The 16,257-nt window shown below is 49.2% G+C and overlaps 1 protein-coding gene across 15 annotated transcripts in view; it reads left to right on the top strand.

The window, feature by feature from the left end:
• The window catches only part of DIDO1 (death inducer-obliterator 1), a 57,638-nt gene extending 42,441 nt beyond the window's left edge, over positions 1-15,197 (top strand). For 12 of the 15 annotated variants that reach the window (XM_005604850.4, XM_070247936.1, XM_070247932.1 and 9 more), the window contains 4 exons: positions 205-358; positions 1,036-1,125; positions 2,005-2,200; positions 10,398-15,197. In XM_005604850.4, coding sequence (XP_005604907.1) covers positions 205-358; positions 1,036-1,125; positions 2,005-2,200; positions 10,398-13,663 — 3,706 coding nt within the window. In that variant the 3' untranslated portion in view covers positions 13,664-15,197. Of the gene's footprint in view, positions 1-204; positions 359-1,035; positions 1,126-2,004; positions 4,991-5,660; positions 6,297-10,397 lie in introns of those variants that run through there. The other 3 variants (XR_011431089.1, XR_011431087.1, XR_011431088.1) reach the window with 2 other exon arrangements.
• The last annotated feature ends 1,060 nt before the right edge of the window (positions 15,198-16,257 follow it).

The raw sequence follows: 16,257 nt of genomic DNA, 5'->3' as shown, positions 1-16,257 counted from the left end.
CATCTGCCTCGTTCCTATTCAGTTTATTTTTCTTTGACCGGAATGTCTGTCTATATCATTATGATTAAAGAAGTTAACTTGGAAAAATAAGCTACCAAAATTGGCAGGAATTCACTTTTGCTTTTATAAATATATAGAATCTTCAAACTTTGGAAATTCTTTGTGCAGAGAGATTTACTTATTTTCTATGGTTTTGTTTTACAGCATCTCAGAGTCACGTTCCCCTCCAGAAGGAGATACAACCCTCTTTTTGTCTCGACTCAGCACCATTTGGAAAGGATTTATTAACATGCAGAGTGTAGCGAAATTTGTCACTAAGGCATATCCTGTCTCTGGATGTTTTGATTATCTCAGTGAGGTTAGAACCGAGAGAATGTGGTGTGTCTGTGTGTGTGCACGCGCATGTCTTTCACAGGAGTGCTCATCACATGCTGGAGTCAGATGTCTGACAGTCTTCCCGTTGAGCGTCTGGATGTGTAAGCATCTCTGACGGCAAAATAGAGATTGCTGCGATGAGTCAGCGGGTGAAGCAGTTTGGACAGTGGCGGAAATTTGAATGAGAAATCGGGCATTCCAGCTTTTATAAAAAAGCTGATTCATTCCCCCCCCCCCCGTTCAGCTGGGGCATTCACCCGGAGTGTGCATGCACCCAGCCATGGGTGTGGAGTGACACACACGATAGTTCCTGTAGCTTTCAAAGTTAATGAAAGCAGCACTAGCAAAGAGTAGTGAGTTGGGCATTTCTGACCAGCATTTGAGTTATTACTGTGCGTATGTGTTCATGAAAGGGAACGTAAACGTGTTTTCAAACGTAATTCTGTTTGGAGAAGGTTTTTGTCCTGCCCTCCTTGGGTTTGCTACTCATAACCCTTGTTGTGAGGGGACCCAGCAGCACACAACGTTGTTACTACCGTTTTCTTTGGAGTAGTTATGGTTTTCCTGAATCTCGAGTAGTTGGTGCTTTGAAATTACTATGTCAGTTTTTGTGAATGCTACGGTTTTACCAGTCATTTATGCAAGGTGCGTTTTGTTTAGGACCTGCCGGACACGATTCACATCGGTGGAAGGATTGCACCCAGGACAGTCTGGGATTATGTCGGCAAACTCAAGTCTTCCGTGTCTAAGGTACCTGCTCCCAGTCTCGTCTCTGCTCCTGTGGAAGAAGGTGTTTGTTTAAACACAGCTCTTTCTTTCACTTCTCATCTTGATGAGTTAATACTAGAAATGTCAGCCTGTAGTTAGATATTTCCAGGTGCATGTTTAAGTTATGGCTGGATAACTGGGAGAGTGTGTCTGGGTAATGCCGTGATGCAAGTTTTGTTCCTATTTTAATAATATATATGCAGTTCAGTGTTCGTAAGAAGTGTAGACACCTTGTTTCCTTAGTGTTTTGTGATTGAAGTAGGGGTGGGACCGGGAGCTGGTCTGGCTGGGGTGTGTGGCCTGGGCTCTTGCCGGGCTCGGTCTCTTTGAACCCTGAGGTGGAGCTGCGCTGTGTTTGGAGGCACTGTGCCCCTTGGGAAGGGGCTTTAAGTCTTTATTGGGCTCACAGAAGGGTGTGGACCTCTTGTCTGGGTTAGCCCTTCCGTTTCTGGCTTTGGTAGCTCAGACAGCCAGTTGATTGTGACTGCAGTTGTCACAGGTAGTGAAAGCTTACTCTGTACCAGACACAGCACTAAGCTAGCATTGCACGTGGGTCACCTTGTCGGGACGAGGGCTCCGTGAGATGGGCACTGTTTTGAGGACACTGGGGCTGTGAGTAGAGAAGTATTAAAGAGTCCTTCTGAAACCAAGATCCGAATCCAGCAATCTGATACTTGAGCCTGATTCTCTTTCCCACGTCATTGATTTAACATGTTGGACCGTAAGACTGTGAAAATCAGAATCAGAGAATTGCTCGTTTCTCTCATTTCAGATTGCATTTGTGGTTTAAATACAAAATGACAGCAGATGCCTTCTAGAGTAGCCGCAGGTCAATGCTCTCTGTCCTGGTTTCTGTTGTAGGAGCTGTGTCTGATCCGCTTTCACCCCGCAACAGAGGAAGAGGAGGTGGCCTATATCTCTCTCTACTCCTATTTTAGCAGCCGTGGCCGCTTCGGCGTTGTAGCTAATAACAGCAGGCACGTCAAGGACCTCTATCTGATCCCACTGAGTGCGAAGGACCCCGTTCCATCCAAACTCTTGCCCTTTGAGGGACCAGGTAAGCGCCCACTTACTGGGTGGTACTGAGGTACGTCTGATCCCACACATCCCCTTCCCACCAACGCTGAGTCCTGCTGAGTTTGTCACAGGCACATCTGCCGCTTGGCCAACTTGTGACTTCTAGGACCAGGAATTAGCAGTCTGGATGAAGCAACATTTAGCTATAGAACTCAGCTTCTGGGATATTGGAGGGTGACACTAGGAGTACCCTTATCATTGACATAAATTATCTTAGAAAAGTTTTATGAAGAGAGAAAAACCCAGCGTCCAACCAGCTTGTCACGGCCTCAGGTCAGTGGAATGTTCAAATGCCCAGGAACCCAGAGAAGAGCTGGAAGAAAAGGTAATACTGCCTATTGGCTTGTCGCTCACAGTCTTCACTCAGATGGGATTTTTATTCTTAATCCTCAGCTCAGGAATGAACAAAGATTAGTCAGAGGCTTCTTTCCTCTAACAGGGATTAATTTCTAGGAACTACAAAAGATAGTGTAAAATAGAAAAATATTTCTAGAAATAATTGCTTTCAGATCTACTGCTCAAATTTTATTAAGTTCTTTTATCTTTAGCAAACTGCTTTGTGTTTCCTCCTTCCTAGGAAGTGCTGCTTTTAAAGGATTACCTAAAATTAACCTAAAGAGAGAGTTCAGACTTGTCCAGGGTTTGAGGGGGATTGCGAGGGCAGTGGTCTGTGAGGGCCCTGCCCTTTCTTAGCCCCAGAGAAGAAGCTGATGTGACTTAAGTTACGCAGTTGGCGAAAGGTGCCTAGATGGAAGCCCCTCCTTGGCCATGCAGTCCCCACAGGATTGATCCTACCTGAAAGCTGTGGTGTCCAAGTGTGCTGAATGCTGAAGTGCCTTATTGTTCTAGAGGCAGTGGCTGAACGCCCTGAGCCGTCGCTGTGCTGCCTAGACCCTGACACCTACGTGTCCTTGGCTCCCGGCACCAGCCTTGGCAAATGCTCCTGCCACAGCCACGTGCTGACCCCCCACCACACCTAAACCAGCTAGGATCCTATAGGGCTTCTGCTCTCCCTGGCCCTGCTTAGGGCTAGAGCCCACCACCCACAAGCACGCTCTCACGTCCTGACTGGTGCACGTTTTTAGTACTTGAGGTGGGCTCAGCTTGTGCCAGTTTTTAGAATTGCACCCACAAAGGTATTGGTTGATGTCAATAATTGCAGGGTTAAATATATACTGGCTTGATACACTAAATTATCTTAATACCAGATACATTTGAAAAGCCAAGTACTTCAGGGTATCATCTCACATCCCTTGGGGTGAGGAAAGACCACCTGATGGGTGGCAGAAAGAGTCTCAGAGGTTCTTGGTGAGCAGCTGTGTGAAGCACATGGGCCAGCTCCCTGAACGACCGTGGAGGGAGACACGTCTTGTGTTCCTGAGGTGAAGATGAAGAAGCTGACTTCTCAGGTGCCCTTGAAGAACCTCCAGTCAGTCACACGTGTAGAAGCTTGTGAGCAGGATCTAGTGTAAGCACATGATTCCCACTAACACAGACATCTTCCTCTCAGTGCTAAAGCACTTTTTGATAACAGAAACGCAAGTTAGAAAATTCTGAGCCGCCTCTTTTAAACAGAATTAAAGCACTAGTTCATCCTTCTTTGAGCTCCTCTTGCCACTCCGTCTGCAAACTCAGCAGTGTGAGCTTCCCTGAGACCATCCCAGTTGGCATCTTGGCAGAGGAGCAGGGTCATAAGGTGTGTTGAACGGGCCCTGGGGTACCATGACAGGCCCTGCTGTGACAAGGATGGAAGGAGTTTAGGTTCACGATTAGGCAGGGACTGGTTCCCTGCATTGGACAGGTGGGGTCAGTCAAGGGAAGCCACCAGAGGAGACCCTTCATTGGAGCCGCAGCGGGAGTTGGGTCACGTGGGTACAGTCCTGGGTGACAGCTCAAGTGGCAGGAGGAGAGGAGAGGGCTGGTCTGGGCAGGGGTGCTTGCCTCATCTGCTAAGTCTGATGGGCGCTGACCACTCAGACACACTTGGTGACCACGGAGTGGACCTCACACTCATCCACCCACATTCCTGAGGCTCTGACGCTGCCCGAAGGGGACACCCAAAAGACCCACAGATTTTCATCCACAGAAAAGAACAAAAGTGTTTTGTTAAAATAGTAGAAAGGGTTTTAGAAATGTAGTAACGAATGAAATTTTGCCAGTAAGCTTTTAAAGATTTTTTTTAAAATTTAAGATCTTCTTCTAAATCTAAGCCTATTTAATTAGTGTATTATCTTTTCTATCCTCCTGATACCATTGCTTGACATTAATATCTATGTATGTTTTATATACTCCACGTGAGCCAACAAACTTGATCCCAGGCAGGTTAATCCACCTACCCTGCCTCAAGTACTCATCGTGAGGCTTGGCGTTCTCTAGTTACAGATGCTTGTGTGTCCTGGTTTCATGGTGTGTGTGTGGAAGGCTGGGCGTGTGTCCTGGTTTTGTGATGTGTGTGTCGCTTGTGTATGTCACGTGTGTGTGCATGTGTTTGGAAGGCTGGGCATGGAAATGGTTTTCCCGTCTTGGTGGTGGTCCTTGTCCTCATGGAGTTAGTCTCTGCACAGCATCCTTCAAAGGCACAGACCCAATCTGAGGGTGGCAATGGTGTCCCTCAGCAGAGCAGCCAGCAGGACATGGCCAGTGCCCCACAGCCTGACAGGAGCGTCCATGGCTCCCACCGCAGTCCTGCAGGAGGGAGCATTTACCCCTGTTCTCCAAGGGAGTGACCTGCACTGCCCACTGCCGTCCCTCACCCGAGGTCACACATCCAGTAAGTGGCCAAGCCAGGGTTTGCACCTGGTCCTGTCTCCATTCCAACACCTTGCTCTCTGTCCCAAGGCCTTTTTGCCCGTCAGTTCTCTGTGCGGTGCACAAAGCACAGGCCTTGGGTGGGACATGGAGCTCCAGCTTTGGGGAGCTGCCAGTCTGTGTAAAGGGACTGATACGTGAGCAGATGGAGTCCTCTCCTGTGAGAGGGTATGTAGGAGGTTCTGTTGGAGGTCGAGCGGTTGTTACAGGCTAGAGTGACCATCTCGTACACGTAATCTCAGCTTGAAATCCATTTCATACCTATAGAAAATTACAGGTGTCCCTCAGCTTCTGACCTTAGGAACCAGGAGATTTTGATGACATAGTGTTCTCCTCCAGTTCTTGCTGTTCACACTTGAGAAGCAAGTGTGCTTAGACCACGTCCTCACCCGGTCAAGCCTGCAGTGGCCTGCCCCTGGGTCAGTGCCCTGTTGTTATCTCAGCTATGCTCTATCAACAGTAAACAGGGGAAATGGTTTCCACACACTGGGTTCCCACACAGCATTCAGAACATGTCCAGAGTGGGCTGTTTCTCGGGACGTTTTAGTCCTTGCATATTTTTATCATTTGTGCACAGAAATGCCAGGTTATCTTGTTCTGTCACACAGTGGCATTTTTTAATAACTTGGCAGCGTTATTTCAGAGGACAGCTGGAAAGCCTGAGTCTCGAGTCCAGCTGACCGTCTTTTCCACTTTGGATGTTAGCCCAGCTCGATGCTGCTTACACGGATGGGGCTTCACCGCTGGGGACTCGGGCTCAGATGGTCTACACGTCTTGGGGCCTTATTCATGGAAGGAAGACCAGTCAGACTGGACACTCATCTTCTGTGCTTCCCTGTGTGACCCCAACGGCACTGGACCTAGGCCCGGGCACCCGTCACTCCCGAGTCAGTCAGTAGGGCTCGGGTTTTCCGTTCAGAAGGCCTGTGGAGTGACAGTGGGTTTCTAAGACAGGCACAGAATACGCAGAGGGCAGGAATTCTACCTTCTTAGAGGTTCTGATGGAGAGGGCCGTTTCTCAGAAAGTCTCTGAACTTTCACAGTTCAAATGGAAAGTCATCCATAGTCGTCTTTCGGTATTCACTTTAACTGCTTTCTAAATTAGCTGAAAAATTCTGTGACTTGAAATATTGTCAGGTAAGCATTTCTTCAATTTTCATGTACATATGTATCAATAGCTGTGCGTAGATATTGTAATCAAAGTCGCATATAGTATCGAATGGAATGTACTGCTCTTCTTCAACATCAATAAAAATATTTCATGGAAACTGGTCATTGTTTGTTTGAATTTGAACCGTTTGGTAGCTCTTGGTACCTATCACAGATCCAGTGAGATGGAGGACGAAAGTCTCCACCTTTGCTTTTCACGAGCCAACGTGACATACCTCTGGGAGTGCAGCCCAGCTGAGGGCGTGCAGGCTGGCACTGCTCTGGGGGCACCTGGATGAAGATGGACAACGCTCTCCTTTTACCTGAAACACGCGCTGGCGCCGGCTTCGCACAGGTCTTAGGGATTCAAAGTTGGAAAGAGGGAGAGTTGTGTGTGTCTGTGTGTGAGTGGGTGTGTGTGGTGGAGGGGGAGGACACTCTTTCCCCTGTGTTTGCCAAGGTTCTTTCTAGCCAAGTCATACTTAAGCACTACTGCCTGTTAACTCCCGCACAGTTTCTGTTCCAGCAGGTGTGAAAATTTTGGCGGACTCAGACCATAAGAGGGTCTGAGGGTTTTGATTTTAAATAATAACGGAGCATACCAGATAGATTTAGGGGTAGAAGCATCATTTTAATAATTTTAGAGTTAAGGAGTCAGCTTTCAGATGGCTTATTTATTAGAACTAAACTTTGTCCTGCAATATGCCAAGTTTGAGGTGCATCAGGGAGGCCCCAGAGGACTGCTTCCCGGCCACTTCACTGCCCTCACATCTCTGTTGCTGACACACCTGGATATACGGATCCTGACTTTGGTCTTGTCTCAGGAAACCAATTGGCACACATCTTTTCAGATGTCCCCTTGTCCCTGGGTTTGTCCACTTTTTCTCTATGGGTGGTCTCATTCTAACCACTGGGGCTGAGGCTAGACCCTTCTACTGTGAGAACTCAGAGGATGCCTGCATGCAGCTAGAAAGGCTTGTTCTCTTCCACACGATGCATTCTGAAGACAGACATTGGCTCTCGTGTTTTGGAGGCAGGGCAGACCAGTAGTGCCACCACCCTTCTTAGTCTGATGGACACTCCTTGTGTGGAAGTGGAGGGTGGCACATTTAGCTGCAGCTGGCATTTCCATATCCCACCTGTCTAGTTGCTTGTTTTCATCTGCTTTATGAGTTATAAACCTCACAACAACCCGCAGAAGGGAGGTGGGTAAGTAGGCATGCCTCCTTCTAATAATGGAAAAAAGCGATTTTGCAAAACCAGAGAAGCATCCCTGTGCCTAGGCTGGAGCCAGCATGGTCACTGCTGCTGCACCTTCTTAGGGCACCCGATCCTCTCCCCAGGGTAAGGCTCCCAAGTGGGTGAGCCTGGAGAGCCCCAGGCCAGGAGTGGGAGCCTGGGAAGGAAAGATGGCCCTCTGCTGCTCCCCAGATGTGAATACCTCATCATCTCCTGTCAGTGGTCGCCTTGTGAGACATCCACCTTACGCGGTGCAGAGCAGGATCCAATTTGGGGTGTATTCTCATCTCAGGAGAGATTGCTTCCAAGGCCCAAGATAGATCAGTGTGAATTTTATTGTTTCTTCCATGAATATAAGTTCTTTCCAAGATGCTAGTTACATTTCAAATGTTCATGCAACCATAACAAGAACATATAAATCAGATGATAAGGTTTGACTGCTTCAAGATAGGGGTACACATTTTGAGACAGCCCAATTTAAATTTAAAATCTTGGAGATTAGTGGGGAAATTTAGAACTAACTGAGCTGGCTCTGGAGCTTGATTAGACACTTAGGAGTGTGTTCAGGTGAGGTGGGCGAGAATTGAAGCATTTAAAAATACCAGCTGCTTAATTAGATGCCAGTCTCCTGACAGCTTGCTGTTTTCAAAACAGACGTAAAGATTAAGTAATTTAAGCATGACCTTACCTGTGATGAGTATGACAACAAAGGTTAAAATCTGAAGGCTCTTGCCAAGGCTGGGATATACTGACGATTTCCTTTGGTAAGCACATTAAGCCATTGAAAGTGTTCATTGGAGTGGTGCACATCACAAGACCAGAGACCATGTTTTCCCGGGTCTGCCATGACGATTTACCCCTCACACACACGGTGTAGTGACCTGAAGCTTGGTTCGTGCCACAAGCTGTAGTGTTGGCACTTTAGAAGTGGAGCTTTTCCTTATGGGGTGGTATAGTCCCTCTGCATTGAGGACAAGACGTGGGTCCTGGCTGCTCGAGTGGGCTTCTCCATGCTATGGCCCCCCAGCCCTGGCTCACACCCACCACGTGGCAAGCACATTCTTTTCCTCTGCTCCTGGTGTCAGGCGCTCAGGGAGAGGGAGGCTCAGAGCTGTCCCCCAGCTTCAGCTGTGGCTGTGTGCGCCGAGAGTGCTCAGCACGGAAACCTGTTCTGCAAGCTCTGGGACCACTGTCGACATACATTTGGTCCAGAAAGGCTGTAAGAGCCAATTCATCATACCCCAAAACTGGATTTGAATAGGTTATAAAGTACTCAGTAAATAGCTATTATAGTGAAGGAAGTACTGTTTTAAGTTAGAATATCCTTAATTCATGTTAATTAGAAAGTGAACCTGATAGATTACTCTTCACATCTGCTGAGCAGAGTCAGCTGGGTGGGATACTTAGTGTAGCCTGCCTAACTGTCCCGTCTCTGTTCCCTCCTCTCCCTGATACACAGCTGCGTATCACAAGGGCAGGGAGAGGATGTTGGAAGGCATTTCTCTAAGGAAGGTGGTGGTGAGGGCCTGGGATGGCTGTCTTCACTGGGCATCTCAGCTCTTGCCTACCAGCCTGTGAAGGACACAGTTGGGAGGGAGGGTAGCAATCCCTGTCGCCCGAGTGTGTGCTGGCTCACCCTAACTCACTGCGTGCCTGGTCCTCCTCAGGGGCGGCTGGGATGTCCACCACCCTTGTGTGTCAGCCTGTTGACCCGTCTCCACTGGAATTTAGGAAGATTAACAGATGTTTTAGAATTAAATAATGATGTCCAAAAACAGCTTATTTGAAGTGACTTGTAATCATCTTTAAAATCACAAAAAGAATAGGAAAAGTACTGATTTTCTTTTTTAGGAAGTAAAAGAATCATGCGGCTTGAATATGTTTACCATAGTAATGTTAAAAATATCTATAAATTGAATTTGCTTAATTTTAAATACCTCCTGCTATTGAGACAAAGTTTGTATATCATTTCTCCCTAAATTGCTGTTTTGTGACTTAGATTTTTTGCTTCCCTTTGGTATTCTGAATTTATTATGAGTGTGGGGGTGGGGGTCATTACTGAAGTGTTAGCATCCCTGATATCTTGTGCCACAGTGTAGCATGTTTGGAATAATCCTTTTGTAGTAAATCATTGCTTTTAAGAGCTCTGCTGTGCCCTGAGCTCCCAGGGTGTCTTCCACTGGGTCTGCTCTCTGCCGCCAGTTTTCTGATCACCTCTGCGCTTTATTTAAGCGCCAGGTCCCGTGTTTACAAAGACTTGAGCATTAGGTAGCTCCTGATAAGTTAATGCTCATTGAAGCTTTTTCTAAACTTAAAAGAACATTATTTTAGCCATTTCAGTCAGCTTCGTTTTTTTCATTAATTGTGATTTTGTCACCAATCACTTGTGAATGTACCTAATGGTGTGTGCTGTATTGATCACTATAATTGAGTTATAGAATTGATTTCTAATTGAACTTTTAATATTAGTATATTTGGCTTAATTTATGTATTGCAACTCCTAAGTTAAGGACAGAAAGGTTGTGCCTCCTGATGTGTATGTAGCAAGAGGCGAATAGAGAGCGCAGCTGGAGATGTTGCTTAAAAAGCATCCTGGTCCACACGCCTCCGTTCCTGTGGGCTAGTGACATTAAGCATTCACATAAGGCCTTCCCCACCTCCTCCCACACTCCTGCTTTAGCATCGTATGTAATTTTTAAATCTGTAACATAAATGCCGGCAATTGGGATGAATTTACTTGTGAACTGAGCCCTTGGTTCTGTGGTTTGGGACTCGGGTTAGCTGCTCCTGTCAGAAGGCCCATGTCGGGCTGGGTGGGCCTTTTACAATAAGCTCTTCAAACATTTGGTTTTATTTTGCCTCAGAATTTCTTCCTTCTACCTATTAAAACATTCCCCACTACCACACTTAATAAAGTTTAACTCTGAAGGACAAAAGCTGAATTTAGATTCTAAAATTTGCACAAATACTTTGTTTTTCAGGTCTTGAGTCACCACGTCCAAACATAATCCTTGGGTTAGTAATCTGTCAAAAAATAAAACGTCCTTCAAATGCTGGAGAATTAGACAAGACAGAGGAGAAGCGGACCAGACTGCAGGCACAGGAAGAAATGGATGTTTCAGCCTATCCCAAAATGCCTCCAGCACAGCCGTCTGAGAAGAAGCCCCCCAAGTATCAGCTCTGCCCTGGGGAGACCGCTGTCAGCACCACACCCCCGGGCTCACCTCCACCCCCGCCCCCACTGCCAGAACCACCAGTTGCACCAACTTCATCATCGGTGTTAAAAATACTGTCATCCCTCAAACCAGGAGCCACGAACACTGTCACGGTGTCACCCGCACCAGCGACGGTTACAGCAGCCGCTTCCTCTGTCACTTCCTCTGCTCCGAAAACAGCTTCGCCCCTAGAACATATCCTGCAGACTCTCTTTGGAAAGAAGAAATCATTTGACCCTCCCACCAAAGAGCCTGTGGAGCCCGCCTCAGCCTCCCACCACGACTCCAGGGCCAAGGCTGAGGGCGGGCTGCCGGCAGCGCCTTTACTAGATCCAATCGTCCAGCAGTTTGGTCAGTTCTCAAAGGAGAAAGCTCTGGAGGAAGAGGAAGATGACAGACCGTATGACCCTGAAGAGGAGTATGGACCTGAGCGAGCCTTTGACACTCAGGCCAGCCAGCGAGGAAGACGCCATGACGGGGAAAGGGCCCCTGAGGCCGCCGAGCGGGAGGAGGTGGCATACGACCCGGAGGACGAGACGATCTTAGAAGAAGCCAAAGTGACGATTGACGACCTGCCCAATAGAATGTGTGCAGACGTGAAAGGCAGCTCAACAGAGAGGCCTGCTGAGTATGCTGCCGACGTCTCAACTCCCTCCTTGGTTGAGCAACAAAAAATGATAGAAGAGCTCAATAAACAGATCGAGGAGCAGAAGAGACAAGTCGAAGAGCAAGAAGAAGCTCTTCGACAGCAAAGGGCCGCCGTCGGGGTCTCCATGGCTCACTTCTCCGTGTCAGACGCGCTGATGTCGCCGCCTCCAAAGTCCTCGCTGCCCAAGGCCGAGCTGTTCCCGCAGGAGCCGCAGGCTACAGGCAAGTCAGCTGTGCTCCCTGCCACCAGTCAGGGAGCGGGCCCAGGCTCTGACCCAAGACAGAGTCGCGACCCCCGGCAGGCCCGGCGATTAGCTGCCGAGAGCAGCGAGAGTGAGCCGGGCTCAAAGCCCCCAGCCAGCAGTGCACGCAGCGCCCCACCAATGAGAGACGCGCCCGGAGGGCCCGCTGCCGGCCAGGGTCCTGTGCCGGCTCAGGAAGAAAAGGAGTCGGCTGCTCCGCTGTGGCCTCCAGGTGAAGAGGCTCCCCTCCTGACCAAGCAGGACGGCCCCCAGCGTGAGTCCTCAGAAAGCCCAGGCCAGCAGCCCGTGGAGAGCACTCACCCCACGGCAGGTGGGGAGGGCATGTCCAGACCTGCCCGGAAGGTGCTGCTGCCCACGCCCCCGAGCACCTCCTTCCAGCCTAACCTCCCTGTGCAGAACGAGGGGCAGAATTTTAGTTCTCCTGGAGGAAGGGATCCTTTCTCAAGTGCAGTATTTACATCTCAGCAAAAATCCCTTGGTTCGTCCCCGTATGAGGATCCAAGAAATGCTCAGTTTCCTGAAAAAAGTGACCATCTGGCAGTTGAAACTGAAGGAGACAGAGAGCCACAGTCCAGACCTGGCGATGGGACCACCACATTCCCCACACCTGGGCAGAAAGGGGGGGCCCCTCTGCCCCAGTTTCAGGGCCAGCGTGAGCCCACACCACGCACTTTTGGAATGTCAGGGCTTCATGGCCCAAATTTCCCAGGACCAAGGGGACCAGTCCCTCCGTTTTCAGAAGAGAATATCATTTCCAACAGCGATGGGCCACGAGGGCCACCGCCAGCCAGAGTCGGGGCCCAGAAGGGGCCTATTCCTTCCCTCTTCTCAGGGCCACACGGGCCACCTCCCTACGGGGACAGCAGGGGGCCCTCCCCCTCTCACCTTGGTGGGCCCAGAGGAGCAGCACCACCCCAATTCGAAGAACGCAAGGATCCCCATGGGGAAAAAAGGGAATTCCAAGATGCCCCGTACAATGAGATGGCTGGCCCTCCTGCGCAGTTTGAAGGACCAGAACAAGCCCAGTTCATGGGAAATAGAGGCCCAGCACCTTTCCAATTTGGAGGCCAAAGAAGGCCTCTGCTGTCTCAGTTTAAAGGACCCCGGGGAGGACCTCCTCCCTCTCAGTTTGGAAGTCAGAGAGGACCACCCCCTGGCCATTTTGTTGGCCCAAGGGGGCCACATCCTAGTCAGTTTGAAACTGCCCGGGGTCCTCATCCCAATCAGTTTGAAGGACCCAGAGGCCAAGCACCGAATTTCATGCCAGGGCCCAGGGGGATTCAGCCTCAGCAGTTTGAGGAACAAAGGGTCAATTCACCACCGAGATTTGCAAACCAAAGGGCGCCAGCACCCCTTCAGTTTAGTGGACCAAGGGGCTCTGCGCCTTTTCCTGAAAAAAATGACCCTGCACCCTCCCGCTTCCACTTCCAGGGCCAGTCTGCACAGGGGATGAAGCCTGCTCCCCGGCCCCTGCTGGAGCTCCCGAGCCACCCACCACAGCACAGGAAGGACAGGTGGGACGAGGCCGGCCCACCCTCCTCCCTGCCCTCTGGTGGGCCTGGGCAGGGCCCCGAGGCTGATGCTCAGTGGGCGTCCTCTGACTTCCGAGAGGGCAAAGGCCTCGAATACAGAAACCAGACTTTTGAAGGGAGGCAGAGGGAGCGATTTGAAGCTGGGCCCAAAGACAAACCGCTGGATGAGCCTGAAGCTCAGCTGCCAGAGACTCGGCAGGGCCGGGCCTTCGAAGACCGCCGGCGGGAGCGGGAGCATGGGAAGCCCTGGGACCGAGAGCGCAGCCGGAACTGGAGCCGGGAACGCGAGTGGGAGAGGGGCCGCGAGTGGGACAGACACCGAGACAAGGACTGTGGCCGGGAGCGGAGTGCCAACAGGGACCGGGAGCGGGAGTCTGATCGCAGCCGGGAGCGCAGCAGGAACCGGGACCGGGAGCGGGACCGGAGACGGGACCGGGAGCGCGAGCGGTCTCGCAGCAGAGACCGGGACCGCGAAAAGGCCCGTGAGCGTGAGCGGGGCCGAGACCGCAAGGACCGCAGCAAAAGCAAGGAGAGCACTCGGGACCTGAAGGCCGAGGCCCCGCGGGCCGACCCCGCCGCCCAGACCTAGGCCGGTGAGGGGGCTGCGACAGGGGCCTGGGCTCCCTCGTCCTTGCCTGTGTGTCGCAGCAGGCAGCAGCCTCTGTAAAAGCCACGCTCATAAAATGTGTTCAACAAATCGTCTTTGAAATAGCTATAAACTTAGATGCAGAATAGAATATTCTGGACTTCAAAAATTACTGTAGTTTTGTGTATAATGGTTTCTTACAAAATTTCACATCTTTACAATTCTGATGCTTTTTTAAAAAAACTAAGAACTCATTTAATGTTTCCATTTAAAATTACTAAAATGGGAAAGTATCTACAAAAGCATATTGCTTTTTCAGATTATAGAGTTATCTTTTCCAATAACTTGACTAGTGTAAATTTTAGGGGAATTTCAGTGGAGCTCAGAGCCATATCTTTGCTGACGTCTCCTGTCTTTCTGTGCTCCAAAAGCTGTTGGTCCAGGTCTGACAGGCTCTCCCAAAGGGCAGTGTGCTGTGGCTGTGGGAGAACCATGTCAGCTCGTCCCTGGAATGGTGAGAAACACAAAACTTACAAATGCTTTTTTCTTTTGCCATAAATTTGAATGACAAATTTCATCCAGGAAACAAAACACATTTCTTAGTTTTGTTCCGTTTTTATTATCACCTCATACATTTTTTTCAAAAACATGATTAAAAGCAACATCTGCTAGAATAGAAATTGTTGCATTTTAAATAACAATTTATTGAAAGAAGTTCAAATTTTACCAGCCTAAAGAAAGTGAGGAAATAAACCAATTAAGTGTACTTTAAAAGGCGGGGGTGGGTTTCTTTGATCTGAATATCAGGACCGTGTTCTTGGAGCTCCACCATCTCAGCACTTCTTCCTGTGTCCCGGGAAAGCGCACAGCTCCAGACCGTTCTATGTGTCAGGTGGTAAATTTTAAAGTTTGTCATTGAAAATGGAACAATATTTGTATAAAGTGAGATGAAAAATAGTGATATTAGTTCAAGAACTACAAACTAGAAAGCTTTTCACTGTGAAATGCAGTGCACTGCTTCTTGTCATGTATTTTTCAAGTACTTCTGAAGTGTGAAATAGAGAAAACCTTGCTAATTTATTTGACTGTACAAATACACTTTGATAATTTTTTTATATTTTCATAAACTTACTTTTACAAATGTAAAATTAGAGAATTTCATTTGTTGTTTGGAGTCTATTATTCCATCGTACATCACTACAGATTTTTCACTTCCTAGCACAAATGTTTAAGTTATGAAACGAGAACGTAGCAATTTGGGATGATCGGTTTATAAAGCCAGTGTCAGTAGGTTAAATTACATTAAGGTGGTGGCAAGTCCCAACATTTAATATGATGTGAAGGTTTTTTACATGTAAAACAAATTTTTCTAATTTAAATACACAAATGTAAAAATCAAGTGTGTTTCTTTAGTTTTACTTGATAGAAATTTCTGTAAATTGTATTTTATATTGCAAAGTATATCACTGTACATTAAAACGTGGAACTTCATAGGTTTTGTTACTTGAAGTAGAATAAACATCTACGGAAGGTTGTCTGCCTCGTGTCCTCACTGACCTCTTCTATGTTGGAAAGTTGGAGCTGGACAGCGATGCCTCAGCTACCCACTTCTTGCCAGTGGACATGGCATAAGCAGGGGGTGCCATCTGGCCCACAGACCCCTCCCTCAGCTGGGGATGAACCCGAGGTGGGTGGTGCACCTGCTTTAGGGGACGGTGTCAGTCACTGCCCCGTGCGGGTCTCCACGTCCTTCCCTTCACACAGCAGATGTTTCTGTTGCCTGCCCCGTGCAGCCGACCTCCTTGGGTTAGGTGACCCATACCCTACAGCTCTGTGTGCAGGTCTGGGACTGTCAGAGCAGGAAGCCCGAGGCCACCACACAAAGAACCAAGAAGTGTGTGGTTAGAGGATGCCAAGTGGTGGGTGCATGGGGGTGGGCGGGCATGGGGTGGGGGAAGGCCTCATCAGGAGATAACCCCGAAGTTCCAGCTGCTGACTCGTTTAAAGGAGCATCTGGCTGCCCAGCAGGCTGGTTAGGGAGCATGTGGTAAGGTGGGGTTGGTGGCATGGGTGCCGAGGGTGGGGGTTGGCGGTGGCCAAGCCAGCGGGCAGACACAGAGCTTTTGGGTTGAGGGGAGCAGCTTCTCCCGGACCTATGCCTGGCCACTTGAGAAGACAGGGTGAGCCTTGCCCCTGAACTCCAGCTTGTCAGTGGCTATGTGTGACTGACCTCAACCTGGGGAACCTCGTGCTGGAATTTAGCTTCTCAACAAGCACGTGCTTTCACGACTCCACTATGAGCAGAAACACAGAGAAAACGCTCCTCGGGCAGGACAGGCTTGACTCTTGTTGGGTCAGTTCAACACGAACTGACTGGTTTCCGGCCGAGTGTACAGCAAACCAGGGAAGAGCTCCTGAACCCAAGTGCAACAAAGCAGGGATCCACAAGGGGACCCCAGGGTGGGGCCGCCCTATGCAGACTACTGTCATCTCAGAAACGCGCCAGCTGAGCATGCACATGACCCACAAAGGCCCACAGAAGCGGGCCGCCTGTTTGTGTGTGGGTAACCCCAAGGGCTAGCCCTGACCTTGTGGAA

This window comes from Equus caballus, chromosome 22 (assembly GCF_041296265.1).
Source record: "Equus caballus isolate H_3958 breed thoroughbred chromosome 22, TB-T2T, whole genome shotgun sequence".
Taxonomy (NCBI): Eukaryota; Metazoa; Chordata; class Mammalia; order Perissodactyla; family Equidae; genus Equus; species Equus caballus.
The sequence above is the reverse complement of the archived record's forward strand: the minus strand, read 5'-3'. Positions and strand labels throughout refer to the sequence as shown.